Below are 22,837 nucleotides of genomic sequence, written 5' to 3'. Positions count from 1 at the left end.
AACAGCGTCGGAGGAGTTCCCATGGTTGCTAAGTATGATAAAATTGAGGGCGCACTTGTCATTCACTGGCACACATGCACGATCGTTTTTTTTGCAGACGTGTTTGACGCCACTTCTTGCAGTTTGAACTCGTCGTGCCGTTAATCTCATAGAATCACTTATTTAATGAATTGTGTGTTTTATGTACGTTTTTAAATTTAAGAACATAAATACAAAAACGGCAATAAATAAAATGATTTGTTATTGGTTGATTGTTAGATGGTTTGTTAATGGTATTGTTAGTATTTAAAACGTAAATACAACGTAAACACGTGTTATGTTATTTTTACAGTACAGTACTATTATTTAATTCATACATCGGTCAACCAATACATCATACATTTTGAATGAGTTATATCGATGTGTTTGATTATTGGTCAATTAAATATTAATATTATAATAGTTGATTTCTGATTTATTTCATGTTAGATGGTTTATTGGATTATTGTTGAATTATTTATGTTTTGACTGATTGGTGGATGATTTGTTTTGATTCATGGATGATCTTTTAATGGTTGATTGTTAAACACAGTACAGTAAAACTGTATTATACCGTACATATATAATATACTCGAATACACGCCTCGGGGCGCTTACTCTTGAGAAGGGGTTTTGAAGGGTCGTTAATTCGAGGGAGGTGTTTAATTTTATTAGTGTGAAATGTATACAAGTACGTCACTTATACTCAAACGCCCCTTAATTTCACTGTAAATGTTTATTTTAATTTTGATGTTGTTTGTAAATTTTTAATGGCCTGTTCCATAAATTTTATTTTTCTATTGTTATATTTATGTATATTTTTCTAGGGATATATATTTTTTTCTTTTTCTATTTTGTAATACAAACATATTTAGCTCTTTGCTATAATTGTTTTGTAATATATTTTATACCGTAATAAATAAATAAATAACTAGAACATATATTAGGCCTACCATCAAAATGTGTCATTGCGTGATCATAAAGACTTACTGATCCCAACCAGGTTAGAAAAATGTAATTCTACTGGAATAGAACATTAATAGATAGTGTTGATAATGACTTTTCTTCCATTATACTTGTTTACAGTCATTTAGGGGGACTTTGTTCGAGGAAAGTACAAACGCCTGGGTCAATTATTCCAAGTAAGGCTTTACATAGGGGGTGATTGTTCGAAGGGGTTGGGGGGTGTTTATTCAAATAAATATGGTATGTTAATATTATTGCTGAATTGATTGCCGATGATGATTTGTGTTATTGGTGAATTGATTATGATTGTTATTGGTTGATTATATGATCGTGAATGGATTTCCCGTACGATTAAAAATCGTAACGGTACTGGGTTTGGTCTACAGGAGTTCGTGCTTCGAACAGGTCATTCCATTCATGAAGCCTTTTGATGGAGAAAGTGTACCTTTTTAGCAAAGGTTTGCCTAGGTCGAAACTAACTCCGGCTATATAAAATTAATTATAAGATTGAAAAATATTAATCTTATTATTGTAGTAGTGATACTATGTACACGTTTAAATTATTGTTATTTATTTGTCAAAGTCATTATATTTACATTTAAATTTAATGTACTGTTTAAGTATGAATTGCTTTGTCCATGTAAAATTGTAGTAGTGATATTATGTAACCCAGTATCGTTACGATTTTATAATCGTACGGGAAATTCACTCACGAGACAATTATTCCAAATAAGACTTTACATAGGGGGTGTTTGTTCGAAGGGGGTGGGGTGTTTATTCAAATAAATACGGTATGTTAATATTAATGCTGAATTGATTGCCGCTGATGATTTGTGTTATTGGTGAATTGATTATGATTGTTAATGGTTGATTATATGATTGGTTATTGGATTGTTAGATGATTTGTTATTGGCCGATATTAAATGATTTGTCATTGGTTGATTGTTAGATAATTTGTTATGGGTTGTTATTGATAAATGATTTATTGGTTAATTGATCATTAAATAATAACCATTGCTTGATTGATTAGTGTGATGTTTTCCTATAGTTGAGCGATTGTTAAATGATTTGTTATTGGTTAATCGATCATTAGATGGTTTTTTTTTATTGGTTAATCGATCAGATTTGTTATTGGTCGATTGTTAAATGATTTAGGCCTATTATGGGTTGATTGTTATGATTTTGATGGGTTGATTGATAGATGATTTGTTATTGGTTAATTGATCATTAGATGATTTGATATTGGTTAATTGATCATTAGATGATTTGTTATTGGTTGGTTGATCATTAGATGATTTCTTATTGGTTGATTGTTCATTAAATGATTTGGTATTGCTTGATTGTTGGATGCATTGCTCTAGTTGACCGATTGTTAAATTATTGTTATTGGTTAATTGATCATTAGATGATTTGTTATTGGTTTAATTGATCAATACAAGATTTGGTATGGTCAACCGATTGTTAGATAATTTGTTATTGGTTGGTTGATTGTTGTTAGATATAGGTTATTAATTGGTTGATTGATCATTAATTTGTTGGTTGATTGTTTGTTATTTGTATTTTATTGTTTATTTGATTACAGTACTTTATTGTTGATGATTTCAAAGTATGTGCACATATACTGTATTGGGAATTGTGTCAGTTTACAACTTCTACACATCCCTAGAAATATGAACAAAATATAAATAACAAAATAAACACAAGAAAATATTCTAAGTAAGTATTAAATAAAAATCAATATTTTAATTGAGTTAAATATCTTGATAAATTAATTGCAATATGATCTATAATTAATTAGGCCTCTTACACACACAGCAAGATTATCATCATGAACTATCATTCTTCTTTATAAATGTGTCTACGTCTTCAATTAGTTTCTTTAATTTTCCCGTATCAAATAATTCCTGAGTCTCCGTACCACCTCCGAGATATTTTCCCGCGACAAACACAGCAGGGACGGTAGCAGATCCGGTCATATCCTTCAAGGCATTCTGAAAGTGAAAAGAAACACCTTCAAATTTGTATAAAAATTTTAATTTCTGTTCCTTCTTATGGACTAAGCCTCCAGATTGAGTTAAAAGTGCAGGCACTGGTGTTGCAATACAGGAGTAGATTTCGAGGAGGGGGAAGAGAGGGGTGGGATAAATAGGCTTTAGCTTCACCAAAAACTTTATCAACAAGCATGTTTTTTTTATGACTGAAAATATTGCCTAGTAAGTTGTCCTAAACTAAAACTTTTATTTAAGACATCTGAAAATATTAGTCTACCAACCACACCTACATAACGAGGGGACCATACTCCCATAGAAGCGGGATGCTTATTTTTTTATTTTCGTTGTAATTTTAATTAATATATTTAATGTCTCCGACAATGACAATAAAATAAATAGTATCTGTCCGTATCTGTATAGTAAAAACTGGGGGAGTTAGGCATTGACAGTGACTAATGAGCAGAGATCTCAAGTAACCAAATCCTATTAAGTATATATATAACCTTTTTTTTTTTACTGCTTTTGCACTATTTGGAAGTTGGGGGGAGGGGGATAAAAGATGAGGTGAATTTGAGGGTTTTGTTACACCAAATATATTTGGCATGAAATATCTATATCCCAATATGGCAGCCATCTAACATAATTTCTGATGATTGCATGACACTCCCTGATATTGAAAACATAGGTAAAGATTTACAATTAACAGTGATATGTGCTATATATATTAATATATTGGCTAAAATTAATTAACTTTGACCGCCATAATGGATTTCAAGATAGTGGCCACTAGGAGGCATTATTTTTTGGGTTTATTTTTATAATGATCCTTATGCAACATAGTATCATGCTTTCCTACAAAAGTGCATGATTCTATCTGAAATTCAACCTTAGCCGCTCTACTACTAGAGTGTTTAAATTTGGAACAATGGTTGCATAAATATTTAATGTATGTACAAGGACAAATGTTAATTGAACATTTAGCAAAAACCTTTGGAAGTACTTTAAGCAAAAGTTCACTAATATGCAAATACTGTACTTCCCTATTATTTACCTGAATATCAAAAGCATCTGGTCTATTCTCAATTTCCAACACTGTCATATTTTTAGCTCCAGCATCTTTTAACACAGATTTAGCCATCAGACAAAATGGACACGTTGATTTGGAGAAGACCATGATGCTATTAGCTTTAATCATATTCGTTACAAGACTGTAAATAAAACCAGACAGAAAACATATAATTTATATCAATGAAAAAGACCTTTAAGATACAGAAATTACAGAATACTTTTCAGGGTTTTAATAGTCCTTTGAAGAATGAGAATGCGGAACTATTCCAATGGCCTTTTTCCACAAAAACAAAGTTGTTTCTAAAATTAATTTTCCTCACAATTCAATTATTTGTCAGCAAGATGATAATACTAATACTGTTTCCAACATATTGAATAAATACGACCCCTCCCCCAAAAAACCGTGATTACAGAGCTAAAACTTTACAGAAAATACTTTCTTGCTAGGCCGAACCACATCTACCACCAACCACACCAACCGAGTCACGTCAGACTGCACTGCAGAATATTTTGACTTACGACGAAGCCGGCCTAGCCTAGGCCTAGGCGACGAAGCCGGCCTAGGCCGAGCATAACCTAGTAGTAACATAGACATAGTCACAGCACAATTTTAGTACTAACGAACCCTACAATTAACTAAATTATAAATATAAAATCAACATCAGTCAATAATTTAAGCCAATGCAATGATCAATCAATTCTCAATCGGTAAGCATTACCATTTTACGGAGGCTGCCATGTTAGATTATTACTTCAGTTTCCGCTGGTTGACTAATGTTTATGCTAGTTTTACATATATTTACTATATAAAAACATAGCGATTGGGCTTTTTGTTGCAAATATACTGTCTATAATTACATGAAACATATTGTGCTTCAACTGAATAAAGATTAAGAGATTTTTTTTACTACTGTTCTATACTTTTAAAGCCTTAGAATGGAATGTTAAAATAATTTATTGAATGCGGCAAAATGAATTGAAGATGACCTGTCTCGTAAGGTCAGGAAGCGTACGATCAAAATACTAAGTTGGGTACCGAGTCGTCGGGGACGGCTCTTCTCAGTATTTTCAGACCTAGGCCTAGCCGGGGACATTTTGATAAATGGTGATTGTTAAGATGCATTTATTATGCCGTACACTAATTAATCTATATATTAAAACCTAGCAGTGTTGTTTGAGGTAGGCTTAGGGACTTTTCCTGATTTATTAAACAGCTCTCTGGGCTAGGCTAGGCCTAGCCAGGCCCGAGCTATAGCCTAGATAGGCCTGCCTAGTTTCTTTGAATTAATTCCATCCTTCCTTCAAGGCCGAAATGGTCCTACTGTGTACACCCCTTATTTGGACTTCGCCATGTTTCTCTTGCTAGGCCTAGGCATACCTAACCTGTAGGAATGATAGTCATATTATGCGTGTCTTTAGTTAGGCCTAACTGGAGAGGAGGTGGCCTATTTTAACTGGTAATTGGACCAGTATAACTAGGTTAATAATATGCCTATCTATCTACTATATGATCTATAAATACTGCAGTAATGGATATTCTTCCAACAATCATCCCGCAGCGCATAAGACAGTGAGACTGAAGTTTAAGATTAGGGTTAAGCCACTCCACTGATCAACACCTTGGATTTGTCTAAAATCGTTGGCAACATTATCCTCAGTGTTTTCCAATGCTCACTCACTGTCACTAGTGTATGCAAATGTTTTACCATGTTGTGTTTTTTCTTTCAGACCCAAAGATGATGAATGTGTTCTGTAAACAGTTGCGTCCACTTGGTCTTGCCATGACCTCTCGTGTGGCCTTCAATTTCATCATCAACAACATCTTTGTAACATCAAGGATTACTAGTATACCTCATTTTTCCCAACGAAAACAAAACTTTTCTACTCTCCTACCAAAAACCTACAAAACTGTTCATTATGTTTTACCAAGATTCAAGAATTATTCTCCATTATTATCAAATAAGATGTATACTCAATTTCATACTACTAAAATAAATAAGAAAATATCAATTGATTGGATAAAGAATCCAGGCCAACAAGGGAGGTGCATAAGTTTTAAAACAAGCGCAATAGTTGATGCAATGCCTGGTAGAGTACAACCCTATCTACGTCTAATTCGTTTTGATAAACCAATAGGTAAGTAATATCAATGATAATCCTATTTTTTTAAAATTATTATTCTTTAATTATTATTCTATGATATCATGTCAATTATGGGAAAGTCCTGGAAAGAAATGTCAACAATCATGAAAGATTAGGGGGTTACCCCGATGTTATGGTTAATTTCAGCCCCTGTCATTGTGGAATGATGTGAACATGTATCTACCAAGAAGTGCCTCTTTACAGCTGCTAGGTAGTCATGGAACACGCCCATACGCAATTCAGCACAATGACGATGGGTTATTCTACTTTTACCTTTACAATTTTCATTCAATCAAAGACTTTCCTCATAAAAGAAGTTGGTTTTAGAGCATCAGGGATCCCAAGAAATGCTCAGCTTTCCACTCGACTTGACATTCCTCGTATAGAAGCAGACAGCTCTACACTTTCTAAGCTTCATAAAGAGGCTTGGTTTCAAAGCAATGAGGGTCCTGTTAGGCAATAATACCACACCTCATCTTTACAATATTCTGTTTACCGCCCTCTATGACATGTGAGGATTGAGCAAGGGGAATAAAAAAAGTAACATGGCGAACTGAAGTTGTGTTGTGCTATGATTATGTTCATGTAAATATAGGACACAAATAACAGGTCCCAGATGATCAACCCTCTACTCCTGTGCCCCAGAAAGATATGTAGATGAGTATCATTGGTCTCAAGTTATTACCTTTTAGTAGATAGATCAACCATATTTACATTTGATTAGTACAGCATCAGTACGCATAATCCATGTCTAACCTCAGAATCGGGAAAATAGGTAAGGTACTCACTGTATTAAAATGATAATGATATAAAACAATTTTACCTTTTGAAGGAACGTGGCTGTTGTATTTACCTTGTGCGTGGAGCATTGCTATGGCTGCTAGTCCCGGTAGTTTCCCAAATTTTTACTATCTTGGAGTGTGCGGAATCGGTGCATTGTTAATGAGAGGAGCGGGCTGTACAATTAATGATATGTGGGACAAAGACTTTGACAAATCAGTAAGTATGAAATGTATGATATTCAACTTGGATATTGAAAATTTGGACAAGTCCCGCAGTGCAACTCTACCCAACTGAACTAGAAATGTATACAAACATGTTCCATGATTAGGGACTGCCTTATATTATCACTACACCACCATCATCACCATTTTTAAAAATAATATGTTAGATTTCCAAAAAGGACTGTAAGTGCTTCACATTATTTTCCCTGGTCATTGAATCAAGCACATATATTAGAACACATACTCAGCTCCCTGGGTAGAATTACATAATATTGCAACTGTAATCAGCGCATTTTGAGTTTGAACCTACCACCAGGTACCCACTTGTACTCCTTGGTGGAGAGAGACAAGTGTAGGTATAGTGCCTTGCCCAAGAACACAAGCAGAAATGCACAGCGTGGGATTGAACCTCTGATCTCAACATTGAGAAACAGAACCACAAAGCACTCCTACAAAAGTACAACCAACATGATCACAATTAACATCATCATCACCTTTATTTATATTTTGTCGAAATCACATGCAACATCATCATCATTGTACTGTTGTGTCATAATATTTAATGTTGAAATTTCACCCAAATATAATTGATTACTTGATAGGTTTTCAGGACAAAGTCAAGACCAATTGCAGCTGGAGAGATCTCAAGATTTCAAGCATTAGTGTTTCTTGGAGCCCAGCTATCTGCTGCCCTCGCTATTTTATTATCATTCAACACATACAGGTAAAGTAACAGTGACATCATCATTCATAATTTCAGAGATGCAAATGTGGATTTTTCAATGCAGATTTTAGAGTGTGGGTCATTTAATGTTGGTATTGATGGAGATGATTGGAGGAGGATAAGGTGTCACTACTTGTATAGATAAAGTATAGCTGGTAATCAATTAGATATAATTACACATTATTATCTGATGTACATACATACAAACTATTTAGAATAATAAGATAAATAAAATATGCTGATGATCATATCATTAATGCGTTAATTTTTTCTTAATATGTGTGATGAAATTGTTTATAGTTATATTTATGATAATAATAAAGAAATCCTGTTTTTGTTCTCAAATTAATAGCATTGTTGTAGGGGCCTCTTCTATGGCTCTTGTTGTCACTTACCCTCTTATGAAGAGAATTACATTTTGGCCTCAAGCATTTCTTGGTGAGTATCACAGGGGGGCTCACTCTTAAATATTTCTATATGGGTAGGTGCCGCATTTACGGGGGGTATTTTTGAGGACTTGGTAGCACAAGTTTGGGAATTTATGGAAGAGTTTCAGCATGTGTAGTGTATATTTGCAAGGAGTTAGTAGCACAAGTGTGGGAAATACCATGTAAAATTGGTAGTTAAAGTCCCTGCCCCGTCTTGTATCATCAAAAGCATTATAATTTTCCACACGATTTTAGCGAAGTTCTTTGCTATACTCCGTGCCAAACCTACAGTAGAGATCGCGAACAGACGTAACTGCGGTCTTATTCGCCATCGGGAACCAGAACAAATTTAATTTGTTAGGTTACATGGCCGTAATAGTAGTTCCACCGATACTGGATTTTGGTAAATGGTAGTTCAAGTCCCCAATAATTTTCAGCAAGTGTCTCGTGTCCTGGAGTGGCCGCTGCACACCCCCGTAAGGTTGGTATGTAAGCGAGCTCCCCGGGGTCAGTATATACAGTAGGGTTTTGGCCTTCCACAAGTGTGACTGCTATGTTATGGAAATATATAATAGTGTTTATAGAAATATCAATCATTTGTGCAGATATTTTTTGTAGGTCTTGCAATGAATTGGGGTATATTGGTTGGCTGGTCTGCTGTACATGGGAGCTGTGATTGGTCGGTTGTTCTACCCCTGTTTACTAGTGGTATATGCTGGACGATTGTGTACGATACTATATATGGCCATCAGGTAAAGATGTTTGTGAATTCGATGATTGATTTACCAGTAAGAATACATAATTATTAGTTGGAGATGATGAATATAGCATCTGGTACATTATAGTGTTGTTGCTCATTTGGTGTCTGTTATATGTTGTGATTCAGTCTTCTGGCAGTTAAGATATTGTACACACCACTGGCGGCCCAAGTGGGGCGTGTCGGCTACTGTACAACTTTCCTGACCAAAAATGGGGAAAAAAAACACATTTATTTCTATTTTTCAAAAAGTTTTTTTGGGGTAATACATACACTGTTTTTGTAGGTGCCAGGGGGTACTAATGGATCTATTCATAGTGTCAAACTTAGATGACCAATCAGAACAGAGCCAGGAAAATGGGGGGGTCTCACAAAAACAGTTGTTGTCCCACAGATGCATGCGTGTGTGTATGTATGTTTTACTCTGTCGTTTTTTGGACCTTAGCAATTATAATAAATGGGCGGGGCTTAGTGGAAGATCTACAGTCCGACTGCTCCCAGTCGGACAGATTCCTCCCATTGTGCAAATCTTGGCGCAAGTATTACTCCACATTACCTCATCGTTTGTTGGAAAAATACATAATAATTATTAATTTATATTTAAAATTTTATTTATTTTATCTAATTTAATAATATTGCTTCATGTTTTGTGTTCAAGGCAAGGGATGTGGAGATTGAGAACTCCATTCCGAATCAGAGGCTGTGTTTGAAATATTCAAAGTTAAAAACTTAAAAAGACAACTTTGCAAATATTACCTGACGTAGGTGTAAAGTAAAATACCTGTATTACTAAATTGGCTTGATATTTTAGATCAACCGAGACTTATTGACTTGGACTGTCACAGCTTGTCTTAACTCAATTCTATCTATTTCACGTCATTTAGCGTCAGGACAAACTTTGCTTGTAAGCTTTTTTTTAAATACTATATTTCTGGTCTCTACTTTAGGTTCTTTATTCTAAGTGTTTGCGCAGTTCTGGGATTTTTGAAACATTGGGGCACCAGTTTCTCAGAATAGTGCAAAGTGAGGGATGCTATCATGGGAATGGAGTGATAGCAAGTGGGAGGTGGGTTGGGCCACACCCCCTTAAAAAAGTATGCTTAATAGATTCTCCGAAATAGGTGTTAAGTTCATGCTCAACACAAGTCTAAATATTAGGTCACTTAAGTTTATTCTAAAATTTCTTTCAGGACAAATCTGATGACTTGGCTCTTGGTCTAAAATCTACATCTATTCTGATGGGTGATAAAACCAAGTATTGGTTAAGCGGTTTTGGTACAGCAATGATTGGTAACCTAGCCCTCGCGGGCTACATGTGTGACCAAACGTTAGCCTATTACTTGGCTGTGGGGCTAGTAGCAGGGCATATATCAAGTCAGGTTGGTTGTTGAAATTTATTGCATGTGAATTGATGTGTGAATGATTAAAAAAATTATTAACAATCACACTAAAAATAACCATTTGTACATTGTGAACATACAGAACTTTAGTTTCCTTCGTCCTACAAAATCAATCGTACACAATTACAACAGGAAAATGTATCCACCTGTCCAACATAACATGTTAATCTGGTTAAATGTAATCATCTTGATCTCTGCACTTTGTGAATGGATGTGATGTAACCTATTAATGATATCTATATCAATAAATCACTGTCGTATACTGTTTAAGACTGTATTCCAAGGCATGCTGACTATGTATGAATTCAAGTTTCCAAATGCTATACTATATCTACTTTATGTTCTATATGAATTTTTTGGCAGGTTCTTATATTTCCAGAACTTCCTTTCCTGTTTTTGTATTACATAGGTAATCGGTTGCTGTTCATCCTGGCAATGTACTGTAAATGCATAACTAGCGATCATACAATTTTTTTTTCAGATATGGACTCTGGATATTAACAACCCGGAAGACTGCTGGAAGAAGTTCAGCTCCAACAAACGACTCGGTTTTATCTTACTTGCTGGAATAATTGCCGGGACATTAGCCAAAGTGGATAAAAACAAAGGAAAACATAATGACACCACAACTGCCCAGGCACAAACTTAAACACTAGGTTTTTGAAAACAATTTAGATCTGAAACAAAGATTTAAGGCCAAAAAATTGAGTAAGTGAGAAACGTATGAAGTGTACACTTTGGGCCGTGTTTGAGATCTCATTGCATTATACAGTATAAAGAATGTGATGTAGTAATTGGTTGCTGGTGTGTAAAAATCAGGGTATTCAAAATTGTACGTATCTACGAGTGCTAACAGGCCAAGAAGATGGTCAGCGGTTTTTCGCGAAACAAGATATAATGAAAGTCTCGCTCTCAACGATTACATAAACTAGCAAATAAAAACCAACTAAAAGGATACTTTTCGCAATATTTATTCGGATCAACATAATCCAGTATTGAAGTATTTTTATACCAATTTTGATATTTTTCATAATTATAAAAGAAAAATCAAAAGAAATATTTCCCCATTTTTAATTCTTTTGGAGTTATTATTCGCATTTGTACAATGGATATAATACATAAATTGAACTCATCAACAATCATAGCCTGGGCTCTGAAAAATGCTAATAGTATAAAGTAATAACAAAGATTCACTTGGCATTATATGTTTTTTTTGTTCTCAAACATCCAAGAAAAATAGAAAAGTAGATATACTATCTGACAGATAAATATAACAGAAATTATGAGGCTCTCTGAGAATAGGTACTGTTGAATTTGTTTCCTTGGAACCTCACTAGTGTGTAAGCAACTAATGTTTATTTACCTTTTCCACACACACATACACAACTTTGACAATCCATTCATACAAGTTTACATTTACCTTACATTATTGGGCCATAGTCGGGGATCTTGTCGCTATTGATTTAATATGTGTGGTTGACTTTTTAAATATACATTTTGAGATGTTTATCTTATATGTATCATGATCATTTTATAAAAAACTAATAATTCATCTCCATTTTTGTTTTCTCATAATTATAACTTATATATACCATACTATTTGTTTATAAGAAATATAAATAATTAATTAATATTAATCATTCCTAAAATACAGATACCAAATATAATTGGCATACACACTGTAATGAAAGGTAATGGTAAAATTGTTAAGAATGCAAATAAAAAACATCTTAAAAAATGAAAATTGTAAAGGTAAGGCATTCTGCAACCCAATATTTTGCTGCATTAATAAATGGTCTAAGCCTAGTGTTTCTTAGAAATTCATGTCATGAAAATTTAGGCTTTTGAGGTATAGGCCTATTAATGAAAGAGGAGCAACAGATTCTAATAAACCAGTAAGATGGAATAATGCCTGATAAAGATTATGCATGAGTTAATGGTATTACAAATAATATTAATGGTTTGTACAAATGAAATGATTGTTACTGAATATAAAGTAACAAAAATGTCTAGGAATAGAAAAATTATTTAAGCTATTTTGGCAGAGAACTCTTGTTAGATCAGGATTTAGCTAAAATTTGTATCTGGATAGATCCTGCCTAAACTGGATCCAACCAGAAATTAATGCATAATTGAACACATTTCACTTCATAAACCATGGAATGCAGCCATTTGCAACATGGAACAAACATCAACAAATTAATTCACATCTTGTGCTTTGCATATTAACATCTTTGGCAAGTACAAAGTATAGGCCTACACATACAACAAGACACAACTACAGAATATCTACACCTAGGTAAATGTAACAATATATACAATAAGGCATTTTTAAAAATAATTACTACTTCAGATGTTGCTCAATGATGTCCCCAGCACACAATTTTGTTTCAACAAATAATATACAAATGTTAACTTGCAGATATTTTTTAGTTTGATTAGGCAAGACTTCTTTTATACTTGTTTTGCGAACACACTGCCCGCCAATACTGATGATTTCAAATAAAAATAAAATTTGTCACGAAAAAATGGGAATTTCAGAAAAAATAAACGTTTTTCTTTATTTCTATTATGCCCGCTGCTGCCTTGTAATATGATATGTATATTTCTTCCTAATTATACACATTGAACAATAAAATTTGATTTTTATCTTTTTGCATCCTCTGACGATCTTTAAAAAAATAAGTTTGCGAAACAAGGTATAAAAAAAGTCTCGCTTATACCATACTGTGCAATATATGTGAAGTCTTGCACAAAAAATAGTTATAGTATATTTGAATAGATTAGAGTAAAAACTTTCCTATGATTGTAGAAGCGGTTTGGCGCGGTGTGTAAGGTTTAGTTTCCCAAACTCGAGGTCAGGGTTTCAATCCCTCGCTGTGCATTTCGCTTGTGTCCTTGAGCAAGGCACTTTTATCTGCATTGCTTCTCTCCAACCAGGAGTATAAATGGGTACCTGGTGGGGTCGCTTGCTCCTGCGCTGACCAATGACCAGGGACAAAACGCCTCGTTTCTGCAAAGAGAGGCGCTATATAAATAACCAAATATGAATATGATGAGTAGATCCAGAGATGTAAGCACTCGAAGTTTAGATGTACGGAAACTTGGTTTTTAGAAAATATACTGTAACAATAAACTAATAAGCATATAAATTTTGGCTCAGAACTAATTTGATGATTATCTCAATTTGGCCTCACTAATGATGCATCTCATTTCATGGAAAGGCCTCGCATATACGTTATATAACTTAAAAATGTAATATAAATCTTACATTCCTCTCATGTAATATACATCTTACATTCCTTCATGAAACCATAAACAGGATACTATGGTATACATTATTGAACAGGAATTTGTGATTTAAATTATAATGGTCAATTCTATTCGGAACTAGTTTTGAATAACATTTTTTAACAAGTTTTATAATTAATCAAAATTTACACCACTTATTCACACACATACACACACCACTCGCATACATACACACACCACTCATCTCTCTGTAAGCTCAAACACCTATCCCAGCAACGTATTTGTAAACATGCCTCACTGCTAACCAGTGAATGAAACTGATTTGAATGAATGAATATGAATAAATAATTAAAATTCAAGAAAAAAAAAACCTAATTTCTATAATTTAAGACCTAAAAAAAAAGCTGCCCTCTACTGACAAATGACTACTGATATACTGCCCTCTATTGACAAATGACTGACAGATGTCAGGTATGATCTTATAATTTTGTATAATATAATACAGAAGTGATAGATGAAACACAACATAAATATAAATTATAAACTCTTAATCTCAACTAAGCACCTTGCTGTCTGTATGAGATTTTGAAACTGATAATCGGTGGCAATCAAATGCTACAAAACACTTCTAAAAAATAAAACTATTCATTTTAAACTTAAAAATTTATGGGTAGACATTGGGTGGGAATAGGAGCATATAGCCCTGTCCACGCTATCACATTTTATTTGACAAAAACATGTGACATCACTAAATATGGTCATGATGACATCACATCATGACTAATATGGGCATACAACATTTTTTGTCAAAGAAAATTTGATAATTAATTTGGGCAGAGCTTAAAATTAAAATCAACATTAAATAAAAATACAAAACACTCAAGGAGACATGTATATACTGCCCTCATTTGGTCATAAAATCTGTGTCCTACTTGGAGTGAACAAACTTATCATCTTTCTTAGCTAATGTGTTTATATTGCAGATATTCTACTATTGTAAAATGAGCATCAAGCAAATTGAGATGGAATCAGTAAAGTATAACCACTTCCCTAAATATAATACTTTTAGTGATAATGGTTATTATCTTTATTCATCATCATCATTTAAATTCACATCTTTGTCATTACTATTAACGTTTATTTTTCCTTTACCACTTATCTTAATAGTTCCCATATCCTATTTTTTTATATTGCGCATATTCGCACAAGTACAGTGATTGTCATCTCTGCAACACACAACTGGTGCATTAAATGAAGGGGTTGTAGAAAAAAGGTGGGGGGAGGGGTGGATGGGTCCCTCCCACTGGGCAAGCCCTCCCTCTATTTCTGCACCTAGTGTGTATGTCTGCAGGGAAATAAATTTAAAAAAATAAAATAAAATAGCATCAAGAAATTTTAAAGAAAAAATACTGAAAAAATATAGTTTACTATTTTGGCATTAACTGAAATTACAAGCAGTAAAAACTATTTTACAAGTATGGAAAGCTCTTTCAGAACACCCTACATTGCAAATAAATTTACTAAATATAATGTGTCCATATATTAAATTAGGAATCCGATGGGAGGATGTGTTTGATGGCAAAACATGTAACTATCTACCAGTCTAGCATAATATGTATGTGATGTTGAGTATGTAATGCGAGTCTATTACTGCAGCCTACACCATTAATCATGATAAGAGCGTTGTGCCCTCCATCGTAGACAGCCGGTCCCAGAGTACCTATAGCTGCTCCCATGGATCGATAAAGCCCATCATTTTCTCATTTACAGAACACTGTTGGATATTCGAATGTAAATCATGTTCCTTCTCCTCAGGAAAGGAACACCAAACAGCTGCTAGCTTCCCAAAGTGCTCATACTTAGGCCTAAGTTGAAAACTGTTGTAAAATCAGATACTCAATCAAAGCCACATGGGGAAAACCAGATAGTTTACCAAGAAAAATGCAGAAGAAATACATACTATAATGGTGGGATAAAAACTGACAAAAAAAAAATTCACAGAATATAAAAATTATATATTACAAACATTAGATATTTAATTTAACAAGTTTTTGATTGAATTTCAGAAGTATAAAAACAATGGTTCGTTTAACAAAAAAACAGGTGGGATGTGACAATTTTGGCCATGTGAACCAGGGATCAGACCATTCTATTACTATTAAATGGAGTTGTTATTCTTGAGAGAGAAATTAGCATAGTTATTTACTGAAGACGTATAACCGAAGAGGTATCACATTTTACTCTGGTGAGTACTAAAAAGCTAATGTTTTGGTATAAATTGGAGGATGGTGGGCTGTTCCATCATAGCTCATAGGGGTGGTTTCTCTTGGGATTTAAATGGCATAAGCTGGTAAACTGGTAGAAGTTCATAAACTTATACTCTATGTGATATATCTACTGTAGTGGGCCAGTCAATGCTTTTGGATATGGTAGAAAACTATAGTCATTTACAAACGGAAGTTCTGAAAATATGGCGGTAATAGCACTGGTACGCTTACCGACATAGACCATCCATATATTGCGGTAATATTAATAACGTAATAACGCCTTATGTAGCTCTGTCTGAAAGTGGCTTAAATATAATTACATCATTCCTTGATTGTAATTGACAATGTCACCTATTAATGACTCCAGATTTACTCACTAAACAAAGTGTAAAATTTATTAATCATAAAAACAAAAATTAAAAGCAAAAAAATGTATAAAATTGGCTGAAACCCTAAATTTTCCCCAATATTTATTTTTCTCAGTTGCATTTTCATCCCAACTTCGTCAACATATTATCAGTTGTTTTAGAATCCTGCTAATTAAAATTTGGTAGGATTCAATTTCACTTAGTGTAATAGTGTGAAAGCCAACCCTAGGCCTTACATTTTGAAGACTAGCATTGTAGGTATAATCATAAACTGTTGCATTGAAAATCATCTTCATAGCTAGGCCTAGTAGTTTACATCACCCTAACGGCAGTCAAAACATAAATAGGCCTTATTGGAATTCAAGGTTTCATTTTTTTTCTTCTCAACCCTCAACACACAGCTCTGGAATTATAAATACATTTTCTAAGCTAGGTCTAGAGCTAGGCCTGGAGCTAGGCCTGAAGAGAGCATAGCTCCACGAAGCTTCCTGGAAACAGGCCTGACCGGCCTGAGCTCTTTAACGTTCCCTTGAACCACCCGTCATCACGTTTCTTGTGAACAAATACAACATCTCCGATTTTCAAGCTGAGTTCGGCATCACTGTTTGCTGGGTATGGTACAACAACTTTATACCTGCAAAGATCATGTGACATCAAATTATTAATAAATATATTATATTATTCATTTAAAGATAAACTGTGAAGAAACAATATTTATCAATAAGGATTTGTATAAAACATAAATAAATCAGAAAAAATTTAACCTTGAAATGAGCCTATATAAGTGCCTATATATGGTCATGATGTGATGTCATCATGACCATATTGAGGCACGTCACATGTTTTTGTCAAATAAAATTTGATAGTCTGGACAAAGTTTTACATTAAATATATGCGGCAAAGACAAGCCAAACCAGTCACTCGTCGCAAATTGTGTTTTAGAGAAAATAGCAAAAACATGCTAGAATGTAAAATTTTTATAAATCTATTTTATTTCACTAAACTGAGGTTTATGTATCTATACATCATGCTGTGCTGATATGTTTCCCAATTTCAATGTTAAAACAACACTTTTTAAAGATTTTATGATAGTTTCTGCATGAGAAATGCCTGAAATCATAAACTTTGAAGGCTGATTTCTCATATATTGTTCTTTAAACAGCTGTATTCTTAAATGCTTGTAACTTCATAAGGAAATGTCAGATTTGAATGATTTTTTAACCATTTTATAGCTCTTATTTTACTCTTTAACCGATCTTTTTTTTCGATTTTTGCGACAAGTGACTGGTTTGGCTTGTCTTTGCCACATATATTGAATTGAAAAATCAATTACAGCTAATTAGAGCAGGATGTTTAAATCAAATAGAAGGATGAACACCAGATGGAAATCACTGAAGATGTGAACTGGATGAGAATGAAATAACAGAACAGAAACATCTTTGATTTATTGCTTGTCCCATACCACTCAATAATAACGAAGATATTGATTTCAAGCTCATCATTCACTCCATTAAGAGCTGGCTGTCTAACGGACACTATATGAATAAATTATTTATAGACATACACATTACAAAGACAAATTTGTTGTATTTATATACATGACATATATGAACACACATATATATAGACATAAATGACATATATAGACATATAAATAAGATATTTTAAAGATATAAAGGTGACTTCACTTTATATGTGAAAGAGCGTTTGAAAGTGACACAGAAAAAAAACAACAAAGGAATCAGAAATACTAAGATGGAAACGGGGTACACATAGCGGTGGGTAGCAAGCCTCATTAGAGAAAGATATCATGGGCAAAGAAATTTTCAATCAATTTTATGTAATACTTCAAATCTGAAACATACTATAACCACTTATTTGTTAATTTTAAAGGAGCAAATATGTCATTTCAAGATACAATCAGATGAAATGTGTATATGGCTTTTTTATTGATTATTATTATTATCTATTTGTATTTTGAATATTTTAATTGTCAGACTATTGTAAACTTGGAATTTATCAGCAATTTTGTTGTTACTAATTATTTATACCGCATAAATAATAATTAAAAAAAATACATTTTCACTGATTTAAAACTTTAACTATAAAAATTGTTAGGCTCTGCCAGATTATCAAAAATTATTTGTCAAAAACACATGACATGCCTAAATATGGTCATGATGACATCACATTATGACCATATATAGGCACATCATGACTATATATGGGCATACAACAGCTTTTTGTCAAGAAATTTGATAATCTCTATATAGTATTACCTATACTACCAGCCAACAAAGGTGTCTGTTCAAATGGTATTATGCAACCATAATTGGCAAGAAAAACACTATCTCATTTTAATTGTCCATTGAAAGCTAATGACAAAGTTCATTAGCTCTAGAGAAAAGTACAGTACAACACCCATTTAGATTCTAGCCATTCGATTGGTTGATTATGGGCCACGTGGGATTAATTTAATAGTTCTATTCAATGATAAAAAGTGCACATTGCACGGCTGCCAACACTTTTCGATAAATTTCGTTCCAATCATCAATTTCAACGTACAATTTCAGCTTTAGTCAGTGGAGTGAGGTGCCATTTAGAAGCTAGAAAACATAGGCCTGCCATCACTTAACATTTTTAACCAATAAGTGCAGATGATGTGGGTAGCAAAATTGCCATTATAAATCAAAGATCTATTTATAATAAATGTATATAACAAATAATTAATGTTTCTCCTTCATACAATGGAATATAATATTTTTGTTTATGGAAAAATGGAATGTACCACTCAACTCGGCTTCAGATCATTAAAAGGAATATTTTAACTTTCACTTCAAGAAAACATTTTATTTCATTCATTAACTTTCATTATTAGTGTATTGCGAGCAATAAATGCAGTAAGTAGTATTCCCAGAGGTCGCATCATTATAATGCTTGAGTTAAATCTAAAAATCCTGGGCTCTCCATCTTGTTATTGGTTATTGGCTGTCATCTGTGTACATCATGCCTGCTGACCATATGCACAGGGACGGCGCTAGCGGGCGGAGGGAGGGGACCCTGGTGGGGACCTCTGGACCCCCCACTTGGACCTCTGTCTGGTAATTTCCAGCAAGGTCGTCGGGGAAAAATCAAATCTTGAGCACCAAAAGTTTAAGCATGCCTTACTAAGCTGTCAAATTTTAGGGATTAAAAATGTTTAGTGCAAGCAGTGATAATGTATGTGCAAGGTGTTGCATACTATTACGATCGTATGGTGGTGGCTCAACAGCATAAAAAAAAATTCAAAAAATTCCCCGACAAATAGCAAAAAACAGACTTACATAGCTCTAGCTAGCTGTGGGGTTTTAGAAGGTTTCTCGCGTCTGTCTGCACTATTTGATGCGGCGTTTTCAGATTCTGTGCGGCCAGTACTGTCTGCTGATTTAGATTTACGTTCACCAACATGAGGTGCTTGCTCATCAATTGGTAGAGATGACGATCTGGCGTGAGAATGGTCATCTGGCGGTGATTTTGATCTTTTGCGAAGCTTGCGCATAAAACTAGTTGAGCGTTCCTTCTCTTTACGTTCCTTCTGAAAGTCAAGACAACGTAATATATTGTTCAAATGTGATGAACAGTCTTTGCAGGTGAATTATATTTTAAATACTGTACAGGTCTTGAGATTACATACTTTATGTAAGATAATTTAACATGACAAAAAGCTTATATGTACAGTATTGCTAAATATGCACATTAATTTTACTACAAAAATTCTTTTGTCTGCTGGACTAACAGACAATGGAGTAGAGTTGAATAGCTCAGTGGTTAAGGTGCTTGCCTTCTGATCCCAAGGTCCTGGGTTCAATTTCTGTGACAGAAGGACTTTTTCTCACGACTAAAAACAACTCCACTCCCTAAGCCTCATAAAGAGACTTAGTTTATAAAGCATCATTTCATCCTGTAAGTGACAAGTGTACTTGCTGTTGGATGTGAAGAAAAAAAAAAAAAAAAATTAATGGTTTGGTCTATGCAGAGACCACAAACATGAAGGGACCCTCAGGGGCGAAGGGAGTCTTTGTTTTGTGTTACTCGTCCACCATATCTAAGTGCCTCGTACCATTTGGCAAATGGCGCTATATAAATTTCTATATTATTATTATTAAAATATTTTCTTGTTTCTACTTGAAATCTAAATCTTATAACTATTAAATAATTGTACTGTATACTAAAAAGTAGAATGTTTAATTTAAAATAATCATGAAAAGTATTTTCACTTATTGAACTTTTCTCAACAGAAAGAGCGAAAACATACAATAGTATAAAGTAAATAACAGCAGCACTTTTGAGACTAACAATATATAATTTATTCTCAAGCTTTCGTCCACACAGTGGACTTCATCAGGAGACCGTACAAATGGGCTATACTTTTCATTAAACATAAAATAAGACACTGCACCTTTTCATTCTTTGGTGAACCACCTGCCGTCGTGCTTGGGAAGAATACATCATAATCTGGTACCGTCCTATTTGGAGGCGTTATTGGCGGATCCATCACGGCCAGAAGACCATCGGGTCCTGTTTGATAGACAGGTTTCGGGACAAATGTTCCGTGCATTGGTATTGCTGAATAAGCTGGAGGTGGTGACCCAGGTGGGGATGAAGCTGGTGGGGGTGTGTGACTGGGCTTGTGCACGGCAAGTCTTTTATCCTGTTCCCCTTCGCTGTGCCTACGGTTTTTCTGCAGTGACAAATTCACAATATAATCATTTACTGCAGTGGAATGCTGCGGCTCTTTTGTACTGTGCGGTGTATGAGGTCCGTCAAATTGAGTTGCTACCGATTTTGGAAGATTACTAGATGCTCCTTCTAGAATCAACATCTGTCGATCGTCAGCCCCGGCTGATGTTGATCGGCGACGCATTGGGCTTCCCCCGGGAGAACTGCTTCGCGGTTCCTTAACTGGCTCTGGCGTGGATACTGTTCTATGCACAGTTTGCACACGGTTTACGCAACTGTTTGGTACTTTAGTTGTTGAAGTTTGTGTTTGCGAATTCACACGTACAACTTTATTGTGTGCACGCATCTTTCCATTTGTTCCCACTGATTGTGTTGATGCGTTTGCATTTCCATTACCGTGACAATGGCTAGGGCTAACTGGTACACTACTAGGTAACGCTTGCTGTTGATATGGTCCTTGGGTCGAGCGGCTATTTTGACTTGGGTGCATTGGTACATTTGGTGGACTTGCGGAACCATGTCTAAAGGCGACAGATGGGTGCTTTGGTCTGACTGGTTGTTGTGTCCGTACAGGAATTTTTTGAGTGCTTGTTTGAGTAGCCATAGTCTGGGTACCGGCAACCACCCGGTTAGTACTTGTACTACTGACAGCTACTCTTGCTCCGTGATATCCAGGTGGCGAATTTCGCGGTGAATTGTTTACAGTTTGCTTGGCCACCTGTGTTGGAATATTCATAGGTGTGGATTGTTTATGTGGAGCACGCTCAGTATGTGATATTTGCTTTTGACCAGCGTTACAATGCATATCTGCCATTTTTGATGCGTCGTGGGAAGGAAGAGATTGTATTCTTGTTTCTAGTACTGGATATGTGTTTGGACTACCAGAAGTAACACCTGATGTTCCTTGAATGCTGGTCTTACTTGGCTGTGAGATGGGTATTGTTTGGCAAGCTGTGGAGCTTACACCTGTATTTCGTATATGCAAATTAGCACCTGATTGATTATTTACACAGCTGACAAGCTGTGATTGCGCAATTGAGGTCACCCCTGATGTGGTACTGGAGGTCGTAACAGTTGCCATAGTTACTGGTATTGGATTTGGCAAATTTGAACTAATCTCAGATGCTGTACTTGAAGACGATCTTCGAGGTTTATCATACCTGAAAAAAAAATTAGAAGTTTAATTTAGAGGCATGAAATTCACTGACAGCATCAATTTATATTTTATTACGGTATTTAATTCAATAAACGCCCCACTTTCAATAAAGGCCCCTAAAATACACGCCCTCCTTGAATAAACGCTTTCAGAGTCTCGTTTAGAATAAACACCTCCCTCTAATAAACGCCACAGGCATTGTTATCCAGGAAAGCACATCCCTTTCTTCTGGAGGTGATGTTCAGACCACCTCATCCGACATTGGTTAAGACTCTCACACTTAAAATTAAACTTTTTCGTATTTTATAATTTCAAAAACTTAGGGAGCCTGGGCCAGTTGGGTGTCATTGAATTCTCTCCTGCATTAACCACTCAAGCTTTTTAGCTTACCTATACATTTGAACATAGTTTCCTGGAAAGACACCCATCTGGCCAGTTTTTATGGATAAACCTTTGTACCAACCATCTCGACACTTTTCATTCACCATATAAAATTCTCCCTTACGGAGCTCAAGTTCATCAGGGTTTTGTGGTTTGTAGGAAAATACAGCAGTGTACCTATAAGTAAAGAGAGAAG

At 34.7% G+C, this 22,837-nt stretch overlaps 3 protein-coding genes across 4 annotated transcripts in view; 1 reads left to right on the top strand and 2 right to left on the bottom strand.

The window, feature by feature from the left end:
- Positions 1–2,692: 2,692 nt before the first annotated feature.
- On the bottom strand, positions 2,693–4,886 carry LOC117112410 (glutaredoxin-C8-like). Its single transcript, XM_033255485.1, has 3 exons — positions 4,763–4,886; positions 4,027–4,183; positions 2,693–2,975 (listed from the first exon to the last, which is right to left on the bottom strand). The coding sequence occupies exons 1-3, from the start codon at positions 4,780–4,782 to the stop codon at positions 2,811–2,813; spliced, it is 342 nt and encodes a 113-aa protein (XP_033111376.1). The 5' UTR covers positions 4,783–4,886; the 3' UTR covers positions 2,693–2,810.
- A 133-nt stretch (positions 4,887–5,019) lies between these two features.
- LOC117112395 (4-hydroxybenzoate polyprenyltransferase, mitochondrial-like) lies at positions 5,020–13,027 on the top strand. 2 transcript variants are annotated; one of them, XM_033255468.1, is made up of 9 exons: positions 5,030–5,155; positions 5,198–5,222; positions 5,772–6,179; positions 7,018–7,184; positions 7,792–7,913; positions 8,266–8,351; positions 8,960–9,093; positions 10,289–10,477; positions 10,980–13,027. In XM_033255468.1, exons 3-9 carry the CDS (start codon positions 5,780–5,782, stop codon positions 11,145–11,147), a joined length of 1,266 nt encoding a protein of 421 aa, XP_033111359.1. In that variant the 5' UTR covers positions 5,030–5,155; positions 5,198–5,222; positions 5,772–5,779; the 3' UTR covers positions 11,148–13,027. The 2 variants fall into 2 exon arrangements, with proteins under 2 accessions (XP_033111358.1, XP_033111359.1); XM_033255467.1 differs by lacking the exon at positions 5,198–5,222 and having other exon boundaries at positions 5,020–5,148.
- A 572-nt stretch (positions 13,028–13,599) lies between these two features.
- LOC117112391 (E3 ubiquitin-protein ligase SH3RF1-like) overlaps positions 13,600–22,837 on the bottom strand; it is a 114,595-nt gene continuing 105,357 nt past the window's right edge. The window contains exons 8-11 of the mRNA XM_033255463.1: positions 22,651–22,818; positions 20,824–22,264; positions 19,709–19,959; positions 13,600–17,019 (exon numbers count right to left, since the gene is read on the bottom strand). Coding sequence (XP_033111354.1) covers positions 16,839–17,019; positions 19,709–19,959; positions 20,824–22,264; positions 22,651–22,818 — 2,041 coding nt within the window. The 3' untranslated portion in view covers positions 13,600–16,838. The remainder of the gene's footprint in view (positions 17,020–19,708; positions 19,960–20,823; positions 22,265–22,650; positions 22,819–22,837) is intronic.

Source organism: Anneissia japonica, unplaced genomic scaffold (assembly GCF_011630105.1).
Source record: "Anneissia japonica isolate Jap-2015-1 unplaced genomic scaffold, ASM1163010v1 scaffold3735_len701357_cov177, whole genome shotgun sequence".
Lineage (NCBI taxonomy): Eukaryota > Metazoa > Echinodermata > Crinoidea > Comatulida > Comatulidae > Anneissia > Anneissia japonica.
This window is presented reverse-complemented; position numbering and strand designations above follow the sequence as displayed.